This window comes from Adelges cooleyi, unplaced genomic scaffold, assembly GCF_023614345.1.
Source record: "Adelges cooleyi isolate 19-005CV unplaced genomic scaffold, UGA_ACOO_1.1 ACOO_flye_CR_arks_rails_tigmint_CR_PRNA_108, whole genome shotgun sequence".
Classification (NCBI taxonomy): domain Eukaryota; kingdom Metazoa; phylum Arthropoda; class Insecta; order Hemiptera; family Adelgidae; genus Adelges; species Adelges cooleyi.
The window spans coordinates 9,662,614-9,685,090 of NW_026095761.1; the positions used below are offsets into that span (position 1 = coordinate 9,662,614).

At 32.6% G+C, this 22,477-nt stretch overlaps 2 protein-coding genes across 3 annotated transcripts in view; both read left to right on the top strand.

Moving 5' to 3' along the window:
• LOC126847402 (glutamate receptor ionotropic, NMDA 2B) overlaps window positions 1-6,542 on the top strand; it is a 207,444-nt gene extending 200,902 nt beyond the window's left edge. For both annotated transcript variants that reach the window (XM_050587597.1, XM_050587598.1), the window contains 11 exons: window positions 490-673; window positions 744-853; window positions 934-1,049; window positions 1,127-1,250; window positions 1,342-1,502; window positions 1,702-1,883; window positions 1,975-2,213; window positions 2,284-2,474; window positions 2,565-2,642; window positions 3,151-3,252; window positions 3,824-6,542. In XM_050587597.1, the coding sequence (XP_050443554.1) occupies window positions 490-673; window positions 744-853; window positions 934-1,049; window positions 1,127-1,250; window positions 1,342-1,502; window positions 1,702-1,883; window positions 1,975-2,213; window positions 2,284-2,474; window positions 2,565-2,642; window positions 3,151-3,252; window positions 3,824-3,869 (1,533 nt within the window). In that variant the 3' untranslated portion in view covers window positions 3,870-6,542. The remainder of the gene's footprint in view (window positions 1-489; window positions 674-743; window positions 854-933; window positions 1,050-1,126; window positions 1,251-1,341; window positions 1,503-1,701; window positions 1,884-1,974; window positions 2,214-2,283; window positions 2,475-2,564; window positions 2,643-3,150; window positions 3,253-3,823) is intronic.
• Window positions 6,543-10,420: 3,878 nt separating this feature from the next.
• LOC126839314 (ubiquitin carboxyl-terminal hydrolase 10) lies at window positions 10,421-18,601 on the top strand. The gene is made up of 11 exons (XM_050574580.1): window positions 10,421-10,741; window positions 12,910-13,153; window positions 13,221-14,588; window positions 14,663-14,876; window positions 14,994-15,222; window positions 15,281-15,364; window positions 15,436-15,600; window positions 15,660-15,888; window positions 16,180-16,239; window positions 18,078-18,335; window positions 18,426-18,601. The coding sequence occupies exons 1-10, from the start codon at window positions 10,721-10,723 to the stop codon at window positions 18,296-18,298; spliced, it is 2,835 nt and encodes a 944-aa protein (XP_050430537.1). The 5' UTR covers window positions 10,421-10,720; the 3' UTR covers window positions 18,299-18,335; window positions 18,426-18,601.
• The last annotated feature ends 3,876 nt before the right edge of the window (window positions 18,602-22,477 follow it).

The window sequence follows — 22,477 nt, forward strand, 5'->3', positions numbered from 1 at the left end:
TTAAAGATAATAGGTTACTTGTAAACACACACGAACAACATTATTGCACAATTGTGCAGTTTGGACAATAATGATAGGCTAGAATAGATATTGAAGAATTATGCAATACATTTCTAACATGGTTTTATTTCTACAATACATTGCACAGTCTTCTTTATTTACTCCATATTATTGTGCGTGCTAAATGCTAATAATTAATAATTGTCGAATGTATCGATTTAATCCGTCTTATCGCTAATTTCTAGTGAAAGTGACGGGAGGACAGAAGACATAAATAGACATACCTATTCGTGATTCAACGTCTTTCCGAAAGATCTATAAAACTTCCTACTTGCCTCTCAACGTGCCAAATCGTTCGTTAGGGTTGATTTTTGGCAAATCCACTCATCTAAAATAACTAAATGCCGCACCCAACGCACAACTCTGGCGACTATCTAGTCTCAGCACGGCGCGGAGGTGGCGTTTACACACCATGCGCGTTTGTTACAGAATGGCAAGTGGAACGGTTTGATTTCGGATTTGGTGAACAGGAAGACCGACATGGTAATGACTTCGCTGATGATCAATTCGGACCGGGAAGCCGTGGTCGACTTTAGTCTTCCTTTTATGGAAACCGGCATATCCATAGCGGTGACTAAACGCACGGGAATTATATCGCCCACCGCATTTTTGGGTAAAACTCAACAGTGAAATGCAATCAAAATCTTTTCGGTTTTCTAATTTTTAATATATTTATTAACCAGAACCGTTTGACACCGCATCGTGGATGTTGGTAGGAGTAGTAGCGATACAGGCGGCAACGTTTTCCATATTCGCGTTCGAATGGATGAGTCCTTCCGGATTCGATATGAAGGTATACGACCGGCACTTACAAAAAAAAAATCTTCTCCAAATTATTTATATTTTATTTTCAATAAATAAATATACTTTTAGTCCGTGTCACAAGCGCCAAATCATAGATTTTCCCTGTTCAGAACTTACTGGCTCATTTGGGCGGTACTCTTCCAAGCAGCCGTGCAAGTCGACATACCCAAGGGTATCACATCTAGGTGAGTAAACGAACAATGAATCGTAACCAGTGTCGAAACAAAGACCACGAAGTATACCTATTTTTGCTCTCTTATAGATTCATGACCAACATTTGGGCCATGTTCGCCGTAGTGTTCTTGGCCATCTACACTGCTAACCTGGCGGCATTCATGATAACCAGAGAGGAGTATTACGACTTTTTCGGGATAGACGATTACAGGGTAACTATACGCTGGTTGAACGCACTGATATAGTTGAAATAAAATTTAAAAAAGTAATGCTAATCCGGAATTTGTTGTCTATTGTTTTCAGCTCAGCAAACCGCATAGTCACAAACCGATGTTTAAATTCGGCACGGTACCACACTCGCACATCGACTCGACGATCCATAGATATTTCCCGGAAATGTTCAACTATATGAAAAGCTTTAACAGGTCTACCGTTCAGGAAGGGCTCAGCTCGCTATTGACTGGGTGAGTTCCGGTTCCGTATGCATTTGTTGCCACGAATATGTCTTATAGCTGGGGGGTCAGGTTAGGTGATTAGAGATTAGTGGTTAGAGATTAGAAGTAAGTTGGGGGAAAGAGGAAAGTGTAGAGAAGGAAGAGGGCGGAAATAGACATATTCATAATCTAACGGCATTGCAAAAGATTTAAGAAAAATATTTTTCAGGGAGCTCGACGCCTTCATCTATGACGGAACGGTACTGGACTATTTGGTGACCCAGGACGACGACTGCCGACTGTTGACCGTTGGTTCGTGGTACGCGAAAACCGGTTACGCCATAGCGTTCCAGAGAAACTCCAAATACGTTCAAATGTTCAACAAACGGCTGTTGGATTTCCGCGAAAACGGTAACGACCTTTGGAGAAGAGTCCGGAATGCCATTATTCTGTCCAATTAGATTCGCCCTATCATGCGACCTTTTTCGTTCACGTTTTGCAGGCGATCTGGAGAGATTGCAGAGATTTTGGATGACTGGCACTTGCAAACCGGACGATCACGACGAACACGCGACCAGCGACCCGCTGGCCTTAGAACAGTTCTTGTCGGCATTCTTGTTGCTGATGGGTGGTACCCTGTTGGCCGCATTGATACTGTTGCTGGAATGTTTGTACTTCAATTTTTTCCGGAAAAAATTAGCGAAAACTGACCAAGGTGGATGTTGCGCCCTTATCAGTCTGGTGAGTTTCTGTTAAAGAACCAAAGCAAAAGTATGGCGTATGCCTTAAAAATATTTCATGTAAATTTCAGAGCATGGGCAAGTCGTTGACTTTCCGGGGTGCTGTGTACGAAGCGCAAGACTTTTTGAAATTCCGTCGTTGCAAGGATGCGGTATGTGACTCACAATACCAACTGCTCCGAAGCCAGCTGATGAGCACATACTCCAAAATGAAACAGCTCGAAAAAGAACTAGAACTGAGAAAGTTAAAAGCCGAAAGAAGGTTCGATTAGATGAACAGCATTAATTTGTTAATTTCTAACATGTAGGACTTTTTGAAAATGTCGTTTTTTTTTTAAACTTGTGTCGTCAGGAGGAAGAGGTCATCATCTTCTTCTAGGTTATTTCAGTGTTTGACTGAAGGTCAAGATAGTTGTCCGGATAAAAAACAGTAAGGAAAATAAATAGGATCGGTAGAATGATGAAGCATACAATTCGCTTTGCCGCGTTTTATAACAATAGTAAAGTCTATACATATTGATATTATGAGTTACAAGGGTAAACCGAAACAAAATGCTTTACCGGCTTATATTTAGAATTATATTATCATAGAAACGGACTGTAATAAGGTGGACCGATATATTATATTACAATAAAATACATAAACCTAGATGCTGATATTATACTAATATACTTATATATTAATAGACCAAGCTTCAAGCGCTCGATAGATATTAATTAAAAATATATACACTATATTATATTATATGTATATATTGTTAAACTGTAAATAGTTAGCAGCATGTGCGTAAATTAAAAGCAAAAGATAATATTACAATATTAATACAAATATTAAATACGATAAATTAATTATCAGCGTATAGTTTTTTTTTGTACTACACAATATTACTTAATATATATTATTTTTAATTGTTTTGGTGTAATCTTGTTTTTTATAGATTCCAATTCTCACCGGCGTCACCGCTGAGACAGAGAGACGTGGTCAGACCGAGTATTGTATCTTCAGAGTACATAAATAGATTTGATCACGAGCCAGTCAGGTAAAATCACACGAAGCACAATGATATATAACTCATGTTTGACCTCAAACAAATGAGACAGTCGATATAAATGTATTAGAGACAAATTGCCATTGATACTACATTGATAATAATATCATACATATTATAATCGTACAGCTAAAATTACTCCGTTAAATCAACGATTCTTTCTGAATCTTTATGAAGATTTGACCAAATAAAAAAATGTCAATGTAATTCAGTTTTTATTATAAAAAAAATGTCTCATTGTTAGGACAATAAATTATGATTTTTGATTTTAGGTTTTAAAAATCGTTTTTTATAACCATTTTGCCAAACCCTAAAATATGTTTTATTTGGTTAGTAAAATATTGAAAACACATATGGCCAGTGAGATTGGGTAGTGGAAAAAAAGTTTTGCATCATTTATAATAAAAGTAGTACTTTTTTTTTTACAAATCATGTTTATTTTCTCAAACTCAAAACGAATTGCCTAAACGTTACATCTTGAAAAATGTCGAGATTTTTTAACCTCGAGTCAATTTAAAATTTGTATATATGCTGTCAACCGTAAACCATATTTTCAGGACAGAAATCGCCGAAATGGAGACAGTACTGTGATTCTGTTCGACGTGTGAACTCAACAGAAAATCAAAAAAAAATAAAAATATTATCAATAGTACGTTAAAACTTAAACAACAATATTAGTATTAAACTGTGAATCTCAAAAGAAATATTTTTAAGTTATAAAATGTTATATAGTATTACTATTATTTTGCATCGCTGTGAAAAGCGGCGGACGGAGAGAAAAATAGACACTGAACTAAATGAATAAAAAACAAATAACGCTCAATGCCATAAAGAAAATTAATTGTTTTGTTTTTAAATTGTTTTGACGTTTCAAGAGACAATAATATTTTTTAAAAATGTTTTTTTTTTTCTGTTATCTAGTTAACTACTTTACACGTTTTCAATTTTACTACATAACTTGATAAAACCAGAAATCTCTTGTCTCTTCTCAAATAAAAAAAATCTACAATTTTTTTGTATAATTTACACGACTGTATTTTTCTTTCATGTTGTAATAAAATAAAATATAATATCGCTTACATCAAAATAGTTTTTCTTCGGCGCTCATAATAAAACGATAGGTAGGGGATTTATCTATCAGCATTCCAGTGATGGAATTTCTGTTGTGTTTTGTATTTCTTATTTTTTTGTTATAATATTTTATTTATTAAGAACGTTATAAAAACAACTAAAAACCAACCATAATCAGTAACGATTCGACCGATCATTAACGGATTGCTCAAATGTAACATCACGAATGTATATGATATATTATATATTTTGTGATCACCCGATTGTACTTAATGATAATAAATAATTAGCCAGCCTCTATAATATTGTACATTGCCTTTAAGTCATTGCTTTCGTTTCAAAAATTATGTAAATATTTACACTTTGCGCTATACAATAAGTATATTATATAATATAATATATTAGCTTGTTTTTTTAAGTAACTTTAATGTTATACTTCAACTATCTATATATATTAAAATATTATTATAAACTATATTAACTAAAATATATATATATGAAAATAATTTAGTTGGAAGCTCTTGTAGTACATACCATAGTAAATATATGTTTGATTTTATCGCTAATAATTAACGTGACTTATTAATTTCAGAATTTTTTCTAATCAACACCTATACAGTTAATTTCACGTTATTTAATAAATAGTATTGTTTTAGTACATGGCAATATAAGTTCTAAAACTAATCAATTTTACTCACAAAAACACCAAATACCAAATATATTCAAAATATCTTTGAGGTGTTTATAATGTTGTTAAATTAAACTACCGTTCCAGTTAATATTATTTCTCCTCAACCTTCTTCTCCTTTACATTATCATTATTCTTCTTCTTCTAATTATATGCGATCAAAACAACTAATCCTTAGCTTTTAATGAAAACAATCTGCCACACAACAACCATCACACTTTTGGATTTCTTCTATTTATCTCTTTTATGTCCATTATTATCGTCCATACTATCTCTGTTTATTCTCTCTTCTTAACATTCCTTAACCACCTCAATCCTTACTTTCTCATCTTTCAGTTAATATTAAATGCTTAAAAGATAGTTAATTTATTTTTATCTGGTTTACTTTTTGAGTTTCCAACGAATTATGTTTGTGCTAGAATCCTAGAACTATAATTATTATTATTATCTATTGGTTTAATGCAAATTAAATATGTACTAACACTAATTGAGAAGACGCCACACATGCCCATTTTTAAAGGGTTTTGTATTGTCAATTACTGTTGATAACAAAAAATTATGAGTATTATTCTATGATGATAGTTTATTGCAATGTTTTTTATATAAAAAAAAACCCAAAAATTCGCTATACAGTTTTACCAAATTTTTGCAGCTAAACGCAAGTTCCAAAGATTTTTGAATGATTTTAAAATTAACTAGGTTTTAAACACTTAATTGTCCCAATGAAATAATACAAATTAAATGCAGTTTTAACGATAAAATTTGGCGTCCTCTTCTGAAAATAATGTAAATACCGCAAACCGGACTCGAAAACTTTTGTTATTACGTTTTTTACAAATATACTCTAGCATTATTTTAATTTAACTTATTACAGACGACTCACGTGTTATATACCTACAACATACAAACGTCCATTCCTTCGTCTTATTTCACATTTTGTAGATCTATACAGTTGGCTAACAACAAAAATTATTAGTACTTTTTCGAAATTGTATGTATTTTCCCCAAATACTTAAAACATTAATTTGGCTAACATCATGTTTTAATGTAATTAATATTATAACATTTATGTTATTTTATAATTTTATAACAAATTTAAAAAAAAAAATTGTCAAGTTAGAATAATTTATATGTACATTTTATTGTCGTTAGCACCATTACACAGTATTATTATTGTTATTATAATATTATTATTATGGATAATACGTGATTTGTATGTGTTTAAACTTACCAATTTGTTATGTTTTTGTTTTGTTGATTTATTTATTATAAACAATTTACGTTTGGCATAATATTATTATTAGAAAACAAGTAAATATTATTATAACATTGTGTTGAGTGAACGAGTTTGCCAAAAGCACATTGCCCACTGTAAATACAACACAAGTCACAGTTTATCATCACGCCTCGATGACTTAACCCGTGCCATATTTTAGAAATGTATAATATAAATATATTATATTATGTATACATAATAATTATTGCATAGTATTATTGTTTATTAATATCTCAATGTTACCAAAATATATGCCGAGTGTTTTGTTAAAAATAATGTGTTTACCGTATGCGTTTTTCTTTTCCTTGTTATCTTCGGTGCTGGAAAATACTGTTTTTACAGTAGAGTATTTTAATTTTTTAATCGCCATGGACAACATTAATTTGTTTGACATATTGTATAAATTATATTCACCGATGCATTCATTTTGCCTAAACAAAACGCCGTATTACTGATTTTATTAGTTATTACTATTTAACTTGGCAAAGGTCGATTTTTGCGAAATGATTAGAATTAACCCGAAACATTTGAGAGTAAATACTTTAGGGTGGGGAGGAGAGGGGTAATTATTTTTATTTTCTAATATTATTTACATTTGCAAGTTTACAACATTTCTTTTGTTTCACAAGTTATTTAAACAAAATTATAATATGAGAAAAATGTGTGCAGCGAGATAGGGATACCTATCACAGAATTATAATCGCTTTCGACTTATTTTTTGAAACCATAATATCAGTTATGTTAACAAGTAACTATAATAAACCAAGTAATTGGACGGAATAACTACACCTGTTTTATAATTTATATTGACTTCAGATACGGTGAAATTTAAACATGTTTTGTTTAGCATTTTACATCACTTCTTTCTGTTGGCAGCATTGTCATTTACAGAAATATTATGCATTTTAGTTGACACAGTTATATTGTTTACAACATTATTTTTATCAAAAGCGTTTGTTAATAGTTAAGTCAATAGAGTTATTTTTTTCTAATAGTGTACAAGTCCACATTGTTTCATGCGAACAGAGACGCAATACACAAATCTCTCACACCGTATCTGGGTCACACCGTATGTTTTTTTGTTTAAAAAATATAAAGTTTTTCATCTGCATAAGATATGTCAATAATCAATACTGGTTGGTTCAGATTTATTAGGTATACTGTACTGCACCAAAGTATAATGTATAGCTATCATAATAATATAAACTAACCTGTAGTCTGGAAATTAAATAAAAACAAATTAATATTTTAATACTGCATTACTTGATTGACATCCCATTGTTTTTATCTAATATTTACACCCAAACATAGTTTGTTATTTTGTGTCACTTCATCTGTTTACCCGTACAATAAATCTTAGCAAATACCTTTTCGTATAACGATTTATTTACCAACACTTTTATATCTACTTCCATTTGCAACACATACTGGTAACTGGCGATGGCATCTATAATGTTTTTTTATTAATATATTTATGCGATTGAAACTATTATAAACTAGTATAAGCAACATGCCATTGTCATTTGTCAATGATTAACTATTAAATTATTACTATTAACATAATAAGATTGCATCGAAATTGCTCTTCTGCGAATTTCTTTACAAAATCGTTGCAAAATTGCCACGGAGCGGCGAAATTTCAATGTCACAGTAGTACCAACGTGAATAATGCAATAAGGTTGGTATAATATTATTGTCAGACTTCCCGGTAACATTCATATCAATTTGAGTTGACAGACCAGAAGAAAAAAAAATTTAGCAAGATACGCGTAAAATAAACGACAGCGATTTTTTGTAGGGCTAGTTATATATTATTAATTTTTTAAATTAGTATTATTATTATCATAGCAAGTCCTCCGACAAAAATATGACCGGTCGATTATTTCTGATATTAATAATCATAATATTAAACTTCCCGTGTATGTAAATAGTGTTTTGCGTCCAATGTCCATTCTGTTTTTTTATTTGTTCTGTGTTTTGACATTAAATAGAAGTACTAAGTAGTTCCCCTTCCTGCTAAATTTTCCATGGATTTCCGCCTATGACCGTGACTAACCTACTTATCTATGAAATTATTATGATCCTAATTAATAAATTGATGCCACAACAAGTCCTAACTGCTGACGAAATATGTTTGAATAGTTTCAATCGCGTTTGTTTCCATGGCCATTATTCTTAGATCTCATCCAACAAAAATACACATAAATTCCAATGGTTTTATATTCAATTCCTAAATTGTAAAACACGTTTTTTTGGAGTGCAATGCTGCAGCTGTTGTAAAGAGTTTTTTAGCTTCGACGAGAAGCTGAGAAGGTATTTTTTTTTTTTTTTTTAGATTATTGTGTTTTTTTTTGTGTCTAGGCCCATTATATATTTTAAACCGATTTTTTCTTGTAGCAACTCTGTAGAATCGTGTACAATTTATATAATTTTTAACCTGAAAGTACGGCGCGCTATAACTTTTTAAAAACTATCCAATTAGTTCGCAATTTGAATGAAATAAACTTAAGATGAAGTCCGACTAAAAACCACCAAGAAGCCAAAAAGAAATACCAGAAACATTTTTTATTTTTAAGAAGTATAGGTAATTTTTTACAAAATCTAAACTTAAAGGTTAAACTGTGATGTGTAATTATTAGATCTGTAATTAAGACTCTTTTTTGGTAGTTAAATTACTTTTCAGACTATCAAAGTATCTTTAACAGCGATTTAAAAAAAGCCAAAATTTAAGTTAACTAAAAAACCGACGAGAGAATCTAGTTAAAGTTCATCTCTTTTTAACGGTATCAAAATTTGGTTTCTATGACCATTATTTTGCTATGGCCTACGCACTTTATCAAAAACATATTTTAACGATTATTTTTAAAGGTTATGACGTCCTCCTTAAGTAAAATTACTATTCTATGGTTTCTTAAGAATTTTGAACTTACAAACGAACGTTCACAACACTGTCGATGTTATTGGTAAAACTTGAAATATGCCGTGCGCTACTGGTTAAATATTCTAGTTTTTGTTTTCCAAATCACCTACGTTCTCTTCTTCGGTAGTTAATACTTATTAAATATAATAAACAATTTAAAATCCTTTGTTTTTCTTTAGAACCGTTTGTATTTTTTTATTAATAGAAGTGCCTGTTAATTGACTAAACACTGCTGAAACATCTTGTATAATTTCAATACCTTCAGATAAGGAAATACATTGTTATAAAAAAACTTATAGTAATAATTCCTTTAGACCGTGACCTCCCCCGCTACACCAATATGTCTCGTCGTAACTATATAATAAGTATATAAACATATAATGTTGTATTTAAAGCAATTAACAATAAAAAAAAATACATAATGTTGTACATATGGTATTCTTAAAAAATAAAGGTTAAATAACAAAAATCACGTCAATTTTTTAATAGGTAAAATGACACTTTTTCTAAGTTTGCCAGTGGCGCTAGCGAGTCTTCCTACGCCACTGTGCCTCGACCCACTAAACTAGATTTTTTTTATTGTATTCAATGAGCAATCGACATCATATATCGGTTAGCCCGATTGGCTTCGTTGAAAATTGCGGCGAAATCGAAATTTCAAATTTAACCGCCGTACGCGGTTAACCTCAAAAATCCGTTTGCGGTCATATGTTCGGACGCCGGTCGGTCGTCCGGCGACAGCTGCTGCTGCTGTTACTGCTGTAGGCCGAACAACAATAATGCCGCCACCGGCAGTGTCCAACGTGGACAGGATTTGCGGCGAACGCCGGAATTTGAAAATCGAGAGAACCGGCGTTTTGCACAAAACATACAACACAAGTATACAATTATTCATTACTGCTTTGTGGTGTCACGTGGTTTTCTACTCCAAGACGACCTTTGCGGGCCGTCCAACGTGACGGCGCCGGCGATTGGCCGCCGGTGGCCAAGGCCCGTCGACTCGTCCAATGGGATGCCGCGATCCGTCGGCCGTCGCCGAGAACGGCTGACAGTCGCACCAACACACGCACCGCGGCAGACGGGCGGCGACTACGGAACGACCAAAAGGGCACACTCACGCAGACATTTCCCTACACACACACGACAACAACACCGCGGCCGCCGCCGATACGTACGGTTTATTTTTTTTTTTTCACATACCCGCATAATATAATATATATATATAACAGAAGTTTTTTTCCGCGCCACTCCGCCTCGCCTCGCGTTCTCTCCGTTCGTCCGCCAGCGCTTCGCACCTCACTTGCCCGTTCGCCGCACGCACACACACACACTCCGTTTCTCTCGTGCCGTTCTCTTGCAATGTTTCGTCCCGTGCAGAGTTTACACGTCTCGCGCACAAACGTCCCGTCCAACGACCGTCTACACGCCGCTGCCGACCGATTGTGATACGCCAGTCATGGAATGATAGTGCAAATCGTCGTACCGGACCACCGACGCCGCCGACATGGACAACACTACAACACAGGTACGTCGTGGTCGCCAAACGACGGGCAAACGGCCTGAGCGCGCCGGCGGACGGCCGTGTGGTTGTCGAAACGCCGCACACACGTGGTGTCCGTATTCGCGGCGCCGGCAGGCCCTTAACGATACGGGCCTGCCCGGAGCTCCTCCGGTTGCGTGCGCTCGACGAGCCCATGTTCGTTTTGTTTTCCCGGTCGGCCGCCGCGTATCGGTTTTCCCCGGACGGCGGCCGCTAACGGGGGGGACGAACATATGGCGTCCACACAGAAACCGGACGGTCGGTGCGTGGTCGAGCCGGACCCGGCGGCTGGCTTTTTGCAGTAACTTTGTCATTATTATTGTTGTTTTTGACTTTTTGAGGTTATGTATGTTGTGTATTATTGCGGTAGGGACGGTCCGTAATTGGATTGGTTACAAAAAAAGTAACAAATTCCTATGCGCTGATGTGTTTCATTCAAAGGGCACGCTGTGAAATGTCAAGAACATGTCACACCGGCCGTTTTCCATATCGTTACTGCCAACCCTTTGGCCATTACGCTCCCGTCATCAACGTACGTGCCTTTGGAAAATACGCTTTGACGTACGGTATTTTTTGTCCACTGTCTGTCGAGATGACTTGTTCAACGAGACGACGGATAACGTCGTTTTTTTTGGTTCCAACATTCCAAAATCCTATCACTGGCATTAGACGGCATACTTATCGCTTAAATATTTGAAAAAAACTTCATACCTGCTGATACAATATTTGGCTGGTCGTTTTGTGTCCTTGAGTTTTCTATTTACGTTAAATATTTGCCTATTTTATACCTGCTTAGCTATTTTAGACTCTACTTGCTAACATAATTAAATGTTTAACAATACAATAGGATTGTTGATTGATTGAAATATTAAGAAAAAAATACCTTTAAATGTATTTTAGTAATTTGTTGCTGGTTTTTAATAATTAGGTCTGTTATAATCCACATTTGAGTCAGCTGATAGTAATTGTAAATTTATTATTAGCGTTACAAAAGTGGTAAATAAAGTATTTACTCTTGTTGGTGTATCGTTTTGATACGACCAAATGGTAAAAGATTTTCAGACAGTCGTTCTTTGCTCAAACAAAATGAGAATGGACAGAATAATGAAAATAACATTATACATATTATTTTCCAACATTTGGTTATTTTTTACCAAAAACAAAACTATTGTAGATTATCGAGATCAGTTTTTATTTTTATTTATTCAATTAGATAGACAAACAATAATGACTCGTAATTGGCAGAGGGTACATAATTATAGTTATTTTATTAGGCGTCCAGCTTCAGTTATAGATTTATATGCGGAGGTAAACGTATTAATAAATAAAATGTTACTTGCCTAATTCTATTGTTTAGTTTTTTTTTTCTTAATAGAGATTAATCAATGTAAATGCATGAGTTATTTTTCCACATTTGAGTCAGCTATTTGTAATCAACTGCTTTACTTATGAGCGTTACAAAAGTGGTAAATTGAATAATCCTTTTGTTGGAGTTGCCGTTTTGATAATTCCGACAAGGAAATGATTTTCAGACAGTCGTCCTTTGCTCAAACAAAATGAGAATAGACAGAATAATGAAAATGACATTTTACATATTATTTTTCAACATTTATTTATTTTCTACCAAAAACAAAACTATTTAGATTATTGGGATCACTTTTTATTTTCATTTACTCAATGAGATAGATAAACAATAATGACTCGTAATTGGCAACTGGTACATAATTTTAGTTATGTTATTAGGCATCTAGCGCCAATTATAGATTTATACGCGGAGATGAACTTATTAATAAACAAAAAAGTGACTTTCCTAATTCTACCGATTGGTTTTTATTTCATAATAGAGATTAATCAATGCAAATCCATGAGTTATTTATTCCACATTTGAGTCAGCTATTCGTAATCAACTACTTTACTTATGAGCGTTACAAAAGTGATAAATTGATTAATCCTTTTGTTGGAGTTACCGTTTTGATAATTCCAAAAAGGAAACGATTTTCTGACAGTAGATTTTCACTGTGCTAAGAGTGATTTTCAGAATATAGAAAATTACACCGTAACTTCAGTTTTGTTGTTAACGTTTATTTTACAATCTGTATAAATCTATGTCATTATTTCTGTGAAGAAAAATGTTAATCAATTTCCGTTTCCAGGAGTTCGAGTTCCTAGACTTCACGGATATCAATGACATGGAACGGGGCCGATTGCTGCACTTGTTATATTCTGCCCGTAACGAGTGTTGGGTATCAGGACAAGACGGATCCAAACACCCCGATTTCCCGTGGACGTTTCGTGGTTCCCAGCAACAACAGGAACCGCTACCACCACCGGACGTCGTCAGCGAAGTGGGCAACATCACACATATATCCGATTGGAATACAGCGGCCGACGAATATGGTAAGGACCAGCCATGTGTTTTTAGATTTTCTGTTTTGACTTTGTGTTTGCTGCGTGTGTTGAACAGATAGTGGTCATCCGACAGTTAATGGTGATGCCGAAACCGACAACCAGGTGATAATGAATGGTGGAAATTTTGTACCCGGACCTCCGCAACCGGTCTACCAAATGGTGCCCAATCCTCCGGTATATATGGGCAACGTACCACCACCTTTACAGGGATATGTTCCTTCACCAATGTCACCGTACCAACAACCAATGTATCCAGGACCCGAACCACCTATGGATCCAAATCATAGACGGCCAAATGTGTCCAGGAACGGCAAGGGCATTCCTCCTCCACCCAATGTCAAACGGAACAATGATATGGGATATCGGCACCCAGAAAACATAGAAATGGCCAACTATCAGTCGCCGCCGACGTACATCGCCGTGCCGCAACCTCATCATTATTATTATTCACAAAACAGTCCTCTGTATTTGCCACATCATGGGCACCCGACTTATCCGATGTACACTCACCCGCATCCAGGCATGTACAATCCGTATCCGCCACCGCCAGGTCCGCCCATGTTTCACTCCCCTCCCGGCGGTCAAGTACCTCAACAACCGCTTCTAGTCGAATCGTGCAAATCCAACGTGAACCCGATACCGCCGTCTGTACATAATATATACCCTCAAGTACCGGAAAACGTTGTCGACGAAACGACGGTGGATTCTCAAGTGTTGTCTTCAGTACCGCCCCCACCACCTCAAAATGAAGAGATAATCATCAGCCAACAATTAGATCATATTAAAATCCCAGACAATTTAGACACCAAACAGCCTGTGGTAGAACCTCTTGAGGAAGTTCAACACAATATTGTCGTTAAAGAACCGGCTGCCGACGTAGAAATAACAACTGTCGCTGACGCAACGACTGAAAAAGTCAAAGACCTTCCAGCGTCTACTAAAAACAAAAAGAAGAAAGAGCCAACAACTAACGGCCCGTCAAACTTGGTTCAAGAAAGTCAAAAAGAAGCCAAAAAAATTGAAGAATGTTGTCCGGTTGTTGCGATCAAAGAAGAAACAGAAGCCAATCAAAACAAGGTTACCTCTTCAGTTCCTGTTCCTTTGGACAAACCCGAAGTCGTTGAAACCGAGCCCGTCAAACCGGTGGCTAAGACGTGGGCAGGACTCTTTTCCGGTTCCCCAAATACAAGCAACAATAAAGTTTTTACATTGCATGGCAGTAGCCAGCCGGCCGCTGCCGCCAGTAACACGGAAAATATTGTGATGCCGACAAGGAGTGTACCCGACAATCCAACTACAATTAGGTCTTCAGTATTTGTTGCGCAGGCCAATCAAAAATCGACACAACCTAAGCCCAGGCCTTCAAGCAGCAATTCTTTGTCTAGTATCGACGACAACTCATCGCACATACAGAGATTAGGTGGTAAGTTGTTGTCTTCACGTTAGTTAGTGAGATTAATAATATTTGACAATCTCGTTTCTTAACATTTCATGTAGAATTTCTATCCGTTTACAATTTGGATCACAAGACTGTTCATCTACAACCTCGCGGCCTCATTAATCGCAACACGCGTTGCTATATAAATGCAACGCTTCAAGCATTGTTAACCTGTCCCCCGTTTTTCAATCTCATGAAAAGCGTTCAGTTTAAATTGAAGAATAGAAATAGTCGCTTATCTCAAAAGTCATCCACGCCAATTCTAGAAAGCATGTGAGTTGTCGTCAGATTTGACGTTTTCATATCTACTAAATTTTAACTTGCAACATTAAAAATAGCTATTAGTCAAATTTGATTTAAACATTTCTAATCATCCGTTATGCATGACAGTGTTCAATTTGTTGGAGAATTCCAACAATTAAGTATTAAAAACGGCAGAACTACCCAACAACAACGACAAGCTACTTCGGTAGCCACTCATGAAACACCCGATGTTGGATCGGCATTCGAACCTAGCTATGTCTACAAAATACTTCCAGCTTTCGAAGAAGGCCGTCAAGAAGACGCCGAAGAATTTATGAGTTATCTTCTCAACGGCATTAATGACGAAATGATAGACGTAAGTTTTTTTTCCCGTTCTCTTTAGAATAACTTATTGACTAAAATTTTACTTATAGCTTATCAAATTGAGCAAATCTAATATAAGCAACGGAGAAACGTTTTCCGAAGCCGAGAGCGTTGACAACAATAATGAATGGAAAGTGAGTGGAAAAAAAATATATTCGTGTCGAGATTTTATAGTATAACATTGTTTTATCGTCAACCCCCTTAGGAAGTCAACGGAAAACACAAAATGGTGACCAGGCGAACAGTGCTAGAAAAAACGCCCTTGTCAGAAATATTTCGCGGACAATTGCGTACGCGTACCGTGAAAAACGGCGAAAGCGAACCGACTGAAAATATAGAGCCTTTCTTCACGCTTAAACTAGACATTGAAGTAATATTCAAATGATTATAAAATTAATAATTTTTTTCATACTAAATACCATTTTACAGAAAGCGAAATCTGTACGCGAAGCATTGGACATGCTCGTCACTAAAGACACTCTCGAAGGGTTCACTTGTCCCAAGACCAACCGCGAAGTGGACGCTTACCAACAGGTCACTATTGACGAACTGCCGTATGTTTTGTTGTTGCATCTGAAATGTTTTGAATACAAACAACAGAAAATGACAAAAATTGTGAAAAACGTAGAGTTCTCGGTCGATCTCAAAATCGAACCAAGTAAGTGATCATATCTGTTTTCTCAGTTAAACTCCATTGTTTTTTCTAATCGAATCTGTCCGGTTGATATGATTTGGCAAAAAATATTGGGTATATTAAGTTGACTCCTAAGAGTAGCGTTCAGAAACATTCGCTGTTCGAACGCTTAGTGTCGAGTCGTACAATTTATATTCCGTTAAAAATTAGTTTACATGTTAGTTGTTGTCGAAACTAACTATTTAACGCTAAATTCTAGCAGTTCTATAAATGTATTAAGTAGTATGTTTTTCTCTAATTTTATTTTATTTACAGAACTGATTTCAAAGAACTCTAAGAATAGTATGAAGACCCGTCAATATAAACTTTTCGCAGGTACGAATACATTATTTGTCGTTAATTAGATTTAATTATTATTTTGTATGTGATGTGACCATTTCCATATTTTAGTATAATTTTTAATTTATTAGTTAAATTTTTCATTGCTATTAGTTTTACTTAGAAGTAGTTCAGTTTGGGTTTGTCACATCAATAAATGATGTCTTAGTATTAAAATAACTATTAAAAACCCCATTTTATTTAAGCCGGCCCATATAATGTACCTTGTTATGTGGGTGTGCAATAAATGGGTATATTATCATGAGCTGATGTGTATTGAATATTTTCAACAATGAATTATCCAAAAGGGGATGCTAATACATTTTTTTTAAGTGTACTTTTAAGTTTATTGATTGTCAATTGGAAGAAAGACAACATTATTTTGTATAGGTAAGCCTAAATTAGAATATTTTGTTTTGTAAGCTATCGGTAAATTTTTCGTTTTTCTTAATTACCCCGTTTTATTTAAGCCGGCTTATATGACTTACTTTGTTATGTGGGTGTGCAAAGAACGGGTATATTATTTTCAGCTGATGTGTATTGAATATTTTCAACAATGAATTATCCAAAAGGGGATGCTAATACATTTTTTTAAATTTTATTGTTATAAGTAAGAAAGATGTGGAAGAAGAAGTTAGTTGTCACGTCTTTTTTAGAATTAATTATTTAAAAATCACCCATACAAGTATATGGCAAATTTTGTCATAGTTATCTTATGATAATTGTCGTAAAAAAGACTGACGATTAAAAAGCAATCTGCATAGCAGAGTTCTTACAGTAAACATCTATTAACAACCCCATTTTATTTAAGCCGGCCTGTATAATATATCTTGTTATGTGGGTGTGCAAAGAATGGGTATACTATCTTGAGCTGATGTGTATTGAATATTTCAACGATGAATTATTTAAAAGGGGATGCTAGTACATTTTTGTAATATATTTAAAAAGTTTATGGTTGTCATTCATAAGAAAGATGTTTTTTTGTAAAGGCGGACCAAAAGTCATTTTTGTAATTTAACATTAAATTTATACTATAAGAACAAATCATGTAACGGACAAAATATACTTTTGCAACTTGGATGATGTTTTGATGTTGGTCGATTAGAGCAGTACAACTTGCAAAGAAATCATTAAATGAAAAACAATCATCTTGACTACCCCGTTTTATTTAAGCCGGCCCGTATAACGTACCTTGTTATGCAGGTGTGCAAAAAACGGGTATATTACTTCAGCTGATGTGTATTGAATATTTTCAACAATGAATTATTCAAAAGGGGATGCTAGTACATTTTTTAAAAGTTTATGATTGTCTATCGTAAGAAAGACAACATTATATTAAACAAAATAATTTTTTTGTAAACTATCGGTAAATTTATCGTCTTTCTTAACTACCCCATTTTATTTAAGCCGGCTCATATGATTTACTTTATTATGTGGGTGTGCAAGGAACGGGTATATTATTTTCAGCTGATGTGTATTGAATATTTTCAACGATGAATTATTCAAAAGGGGATGCTAGTACATTTTTGTTTTAAATTATTTTGAAAACTTCTTCGCCTTGATATTATTTTGAACAGACTTTTGTAAATTATCTTTAGATTAATTCACAGATTTGTTCTTAATCTAATATTTATAGTTATCAACTGCGTCTTTGAAAATATAGTCTTGTAATAAGATCCATCCTTTTTAGATGCATTTAGATTTTTCTATAGATTAAATGCAAAACCATATAGATAAATACTAAATTTTTTTTTTTTTTTTTTACAAGACTAAAAATCTTTAACTTCTAAGAACCGATTTATAATTTTATGTAATTTTTTATTTTGTTTTTCCAGTGGTTTACCATGACGGAAAAGAAGCAACTAAGGGTCACTATTTTGCCGACGTGTTCTATGTGGCGCTTGGTCGATGGTTGCGATTCGACGACGCGTCTGTTCGCTTCGTCACCGACAAAGAAGTATACCAACCCAAGCCGCCGTGCATGCCTTACTTGCTGTACTACAGAAGAAACGACACTATTGCTGCACTATCCGCGTTTGACAACAAAAGCCGATAGAATGTGTACTCTATTGTATACATGATATAAATATGTGGTATGTATTTTTTTTTCCTACGTATAACTAGAGTGAATACATTTAATTGAATATTTTTTTTATACTTATTCATTTATCTTTTTTTTCTAGATATATAAAGATTCAAGTTTCGAAAAATCCCTAGTGAGATAATATTAGATCATTAGACATTTTTTTTTGTTTTTTTTTTTTTTTTAGTCATTGGCCTCCCTAGACTCCGGGTAGTGTTTTATTTATATATTTTTTTTCTCTCTTTACATGGAAGTAAACACAGGGTTATTTTACATAATATATATATATATTTTTTATTTATTATTATAAAAAAAAAAAAAACAAAAAAAATATATATAATAAAGTAATAATTAATGTTTAAAAATAATATGATATTTATATTTATAATAATCGTGTATTGTCCTTCGTTGACAATTTTTTATTTGTTTGTTTTTTTTTCTTTTTAAAAGTACTGTCAAATTTATTTTTTAAGGTTTATAATATTATAACAATATATATGTATATATATATATTTATAAAAATATGGAAACGTGTTTAAGAAGGGCGTGTTAATAATAAACGGTTAGGCATAATGTGTAATTTCTTTCTAGTTTTTTTTCTCGTCCGTGAACGACATGTTTTGTAAAATATATTTATATATATATATACACATATATGTACGGAAATGATAATGATACGAGACTAAAATTATTATATATATATTTTTTTTAATAACTCATTTATTTGTTAATATCAATTCATTTTTTTTTCTCTGTAAAGTATTAAAAAAAAAATATTACGTTTGTGTACATAAACAAAAAATTGTAATTGTAAAGTATATATAGTATATATTATCTTAGAAATTATTATCGAGTCATGGTTGATTTTTATAATAAGGAGTAATAATTAAATAATACAAAATCAATGTGTATAATTATTAATAACCAAAGTGAAAATTTGAAACAATAATTTAAAAAAAACAAATTGATTTTTAAAAAAATCTCCCACCCTCCCTGCCTTTTTCTAAAATTAATTTTTTGCTTTTTTTTCTATGTTATTGAATAAATATATATATATATACTATTTACGCTCATTTCGGATGCACTTTTTTTTATGAAGAAGCTAACAGTTCCAACCCAAAATGTATTGTTTTATTTTCTTTTTTTTTCTATTAATGTTTATACATACATTTTTTTATTGAGTATCTTTATGGATGTTTTTTGCAACTAAAGTAATATATTATTTTATATAATATATTGAAATTATATATATTACCACCACCTATACACACATGTAAACGTCATTTATAATTTTTTTTTTATTATTATCATTACACAGCTATAACTATAAATTATGTTTATAGGGGTTTTTTTTTTTCTTTACACCTATCTTCCTCTTTCTTATAGACAATGGAAATAATATCCCTTTTCTGCTTCATTTTTTTTTTCTTATTTATTATAAGGACAAAGTACAAAATGTGTACTGTTGTCGGCAATGAAACTATTATATTAAAACGATTGTTATTATTATAACATACTGAAATGACAATTTTAAACTTGGAACTGATCAGACAACATTGTGCAGGCGACTCGCAAACATAGTTTTTATTTAACATTTTAACTTGGCTTTTTTTTTATTGCTACTTAATTTTTCCGGTATGGTTTACTGATTAAAAAAGTATCACCTGAATTCATTTTTCATGAATCACATCTTGGTTCAGACTTTAATCTGGTATAACATTTAGTCATTGCTACAACAAGCATTTCTAACAATTAAAAAAATAATTTAAATATTTTTCCTTAACAATAATATCACAAATGTTTCTTTTTCTGTTGCAAAATAAATAAAAAAACATAAATTATAAGAAGCTGTATTACACTGAATGTCACTGATGGATTCTGAAATTTATCGGTAGTATATAGGGTCACATCCATGTGGAATATTATAATTTCTTAACCATTCACCATATCACCGCGTTTGATCATACCTAGATCAAATTTTGTTTGATTGTTGAATTTTTTTGGAAGATTAAACATTTAAATAACCCTTTAAATGTGTTAGTGGCCTTTATGGTTCGGAAATTATCCATACTGTGACATATATGCAGACCACGACGTCTTGTAAAAATACCCTAAATGGGCAGAACTATTTTTTTCACTAAAACGTTCATTTAGAATACTATTGCCTTTCTACTAGTTATTTGTAACATTTTTGTTTAAGGCAACATCAATGTTACTTTAAAATATAAGTCCTGTAGATGGTGGCTGAAATAGATGCCACCAAACTTTAAAGGGCTTTATGAATTTTCCTTGACTTGTTATTGATTATGTACTTATTTTATACCTACATAATTGTGAAGTGTCTATGTATTATTAAATAAAATTCAATCTCAATCGTTGAATGAAAATTACTCTACTTGGCATACATTTCAGAGAAAATGAGTTTCTTAAGTTAGATGGTCACCCACATTTTTGGGACCTAAATAGAGTTAAACTGTTAAAAACTACAGAATATAACGATTTATAGACAGACAGAAGGGGTATAGGGTGTCTGACGCGAATTGTTATGAATTATGACTAGAAAAATAATAAATCTCCAAAAATGAGTATACAATAATAATGTTAAGTGTAAATTAAATTTATTTATAGTAATTATATTTTATATTTTTGACTACTTAATAACATTTTCTATAATTCTTAAATAGTGAAATTAAACAGTTTTTAGACCAATATTATCTAATGTAATAAAATGTGTTTGGTATTATTTGTGATTTCATTATTTGCAAATTAATTAATTTCTATTTAACTATAATATTAATTATTATTCTGTGTGCTAGTATTTGATTGGTCCAAGGAGCTTATTATACAAGTTCACTTTTATTTATCACTAAAAAATGGGGAATGGGAATGAAAGTCATAAATAATTAATTTCGTTTGTTCATATTTTCTATAATATTTTTGTTTAGTTATTGATAAATGACTTTCATTATTAATATTATAAGGTTGAGATTAATTGCTTTCGTTGTTTTTCTTATATAAGAGTAATTGACAAACGGACAATTGACCAAACAAAACACATTATTGTAAAACCAATACATCTCAGCTCTACAGCAGCTAGATATTTAGTAAATATTAGTGCACTTAATTCCACATTACACCACGTTTATAGACATAAATATGTCAGTTTAGAAAAAACTAAACAAAATGGGTTATTGTCTCAGTTTACTTTTTCATAGCTAAAATTTATATAATTAAATTATAATATATATATTTTAAATAAATCAACAGTATTAACTTATTATTGTTTATAACTTCTGAACGATTAACTACATTTTAACAAAACCTTTTATTGGAATTATTTATTCTAATAACTTATTTAAAAAAAAGTACTTAGCTTCAACATTATATTATTTTTATATGAAAATATTAGTTCTAATTTAAATATAAATTCATCTAAATAAAACGTATTGAAATATTATCTGAATAAAAAATATATATTTTAAATAAATTGGTATCAAATACATTTTTATTGCCTGTCGAGTATTTGTTTCATTTTTTGAAAATTTTTTCCAATTTTATTACATTTTATAGTTCAAAATGTAATTATAGTTTATCTCATTTAAATACATTTTTTACTGGACTTATGCAATTAATGAATATTAATTATAGCTTTTTTACATTTTTATTTTAAAAAACTAATTACTCACGACTCGGAGTTCCGAGAGGGCCACTTTATACGGCACGATTGTTTCATCAATTATTTAGTGTCGCATACATAAAACTATGCCGACAACTATACCAAACCAATCTGGTATCGTCTTTTGAAAAGAGCAACAACTCGACCTATCTCAGCGTAGTCTTCTAAACGACAACACAATATGACGAGATAAAATAAAAATACAAAAATACAAACATTTATTTTTATTTTTAAACTGACTCGTTAGTAGTTTTATATAAGAAAAAACACTATAACAAAAAAAAAAAAATTGTTTCCCTTATAATAAAATCTTAACTTAAGCGCGCGCAGTGTGTCAATCAATAACGATTAATTATATTTATATTACAAATAAAATATATATATAAATATGATTTGATATTCGTTCGTAGAGAATGAAATGCCAATTAGTAATATAAAATTAAAATTACAAAATTACATTACTTAAGTTTACTTCT

Bases quoted from the DNA above. Each gene is read 5' to 3' on its own strand.
- LOC126839314 (XM_050574580.1), top strand. From the start codon at position 10,721: ATGGACAACACTACAACACAG. The intron at 10,742-12,909 runs GTACGTCGTGGT...TTCCGTTTCCAG, and splicing joins TGGACAACACTACAACACAG to GAGTTCGAGTTCCTAGACTT. The intron at 13,154-13,220 runs GTAAGGACCAGC...TGTGTTGAACAG, and splicing joins TACAGCGGCCGACGAATATG to ATAGTGGTCATCCGACAGTT.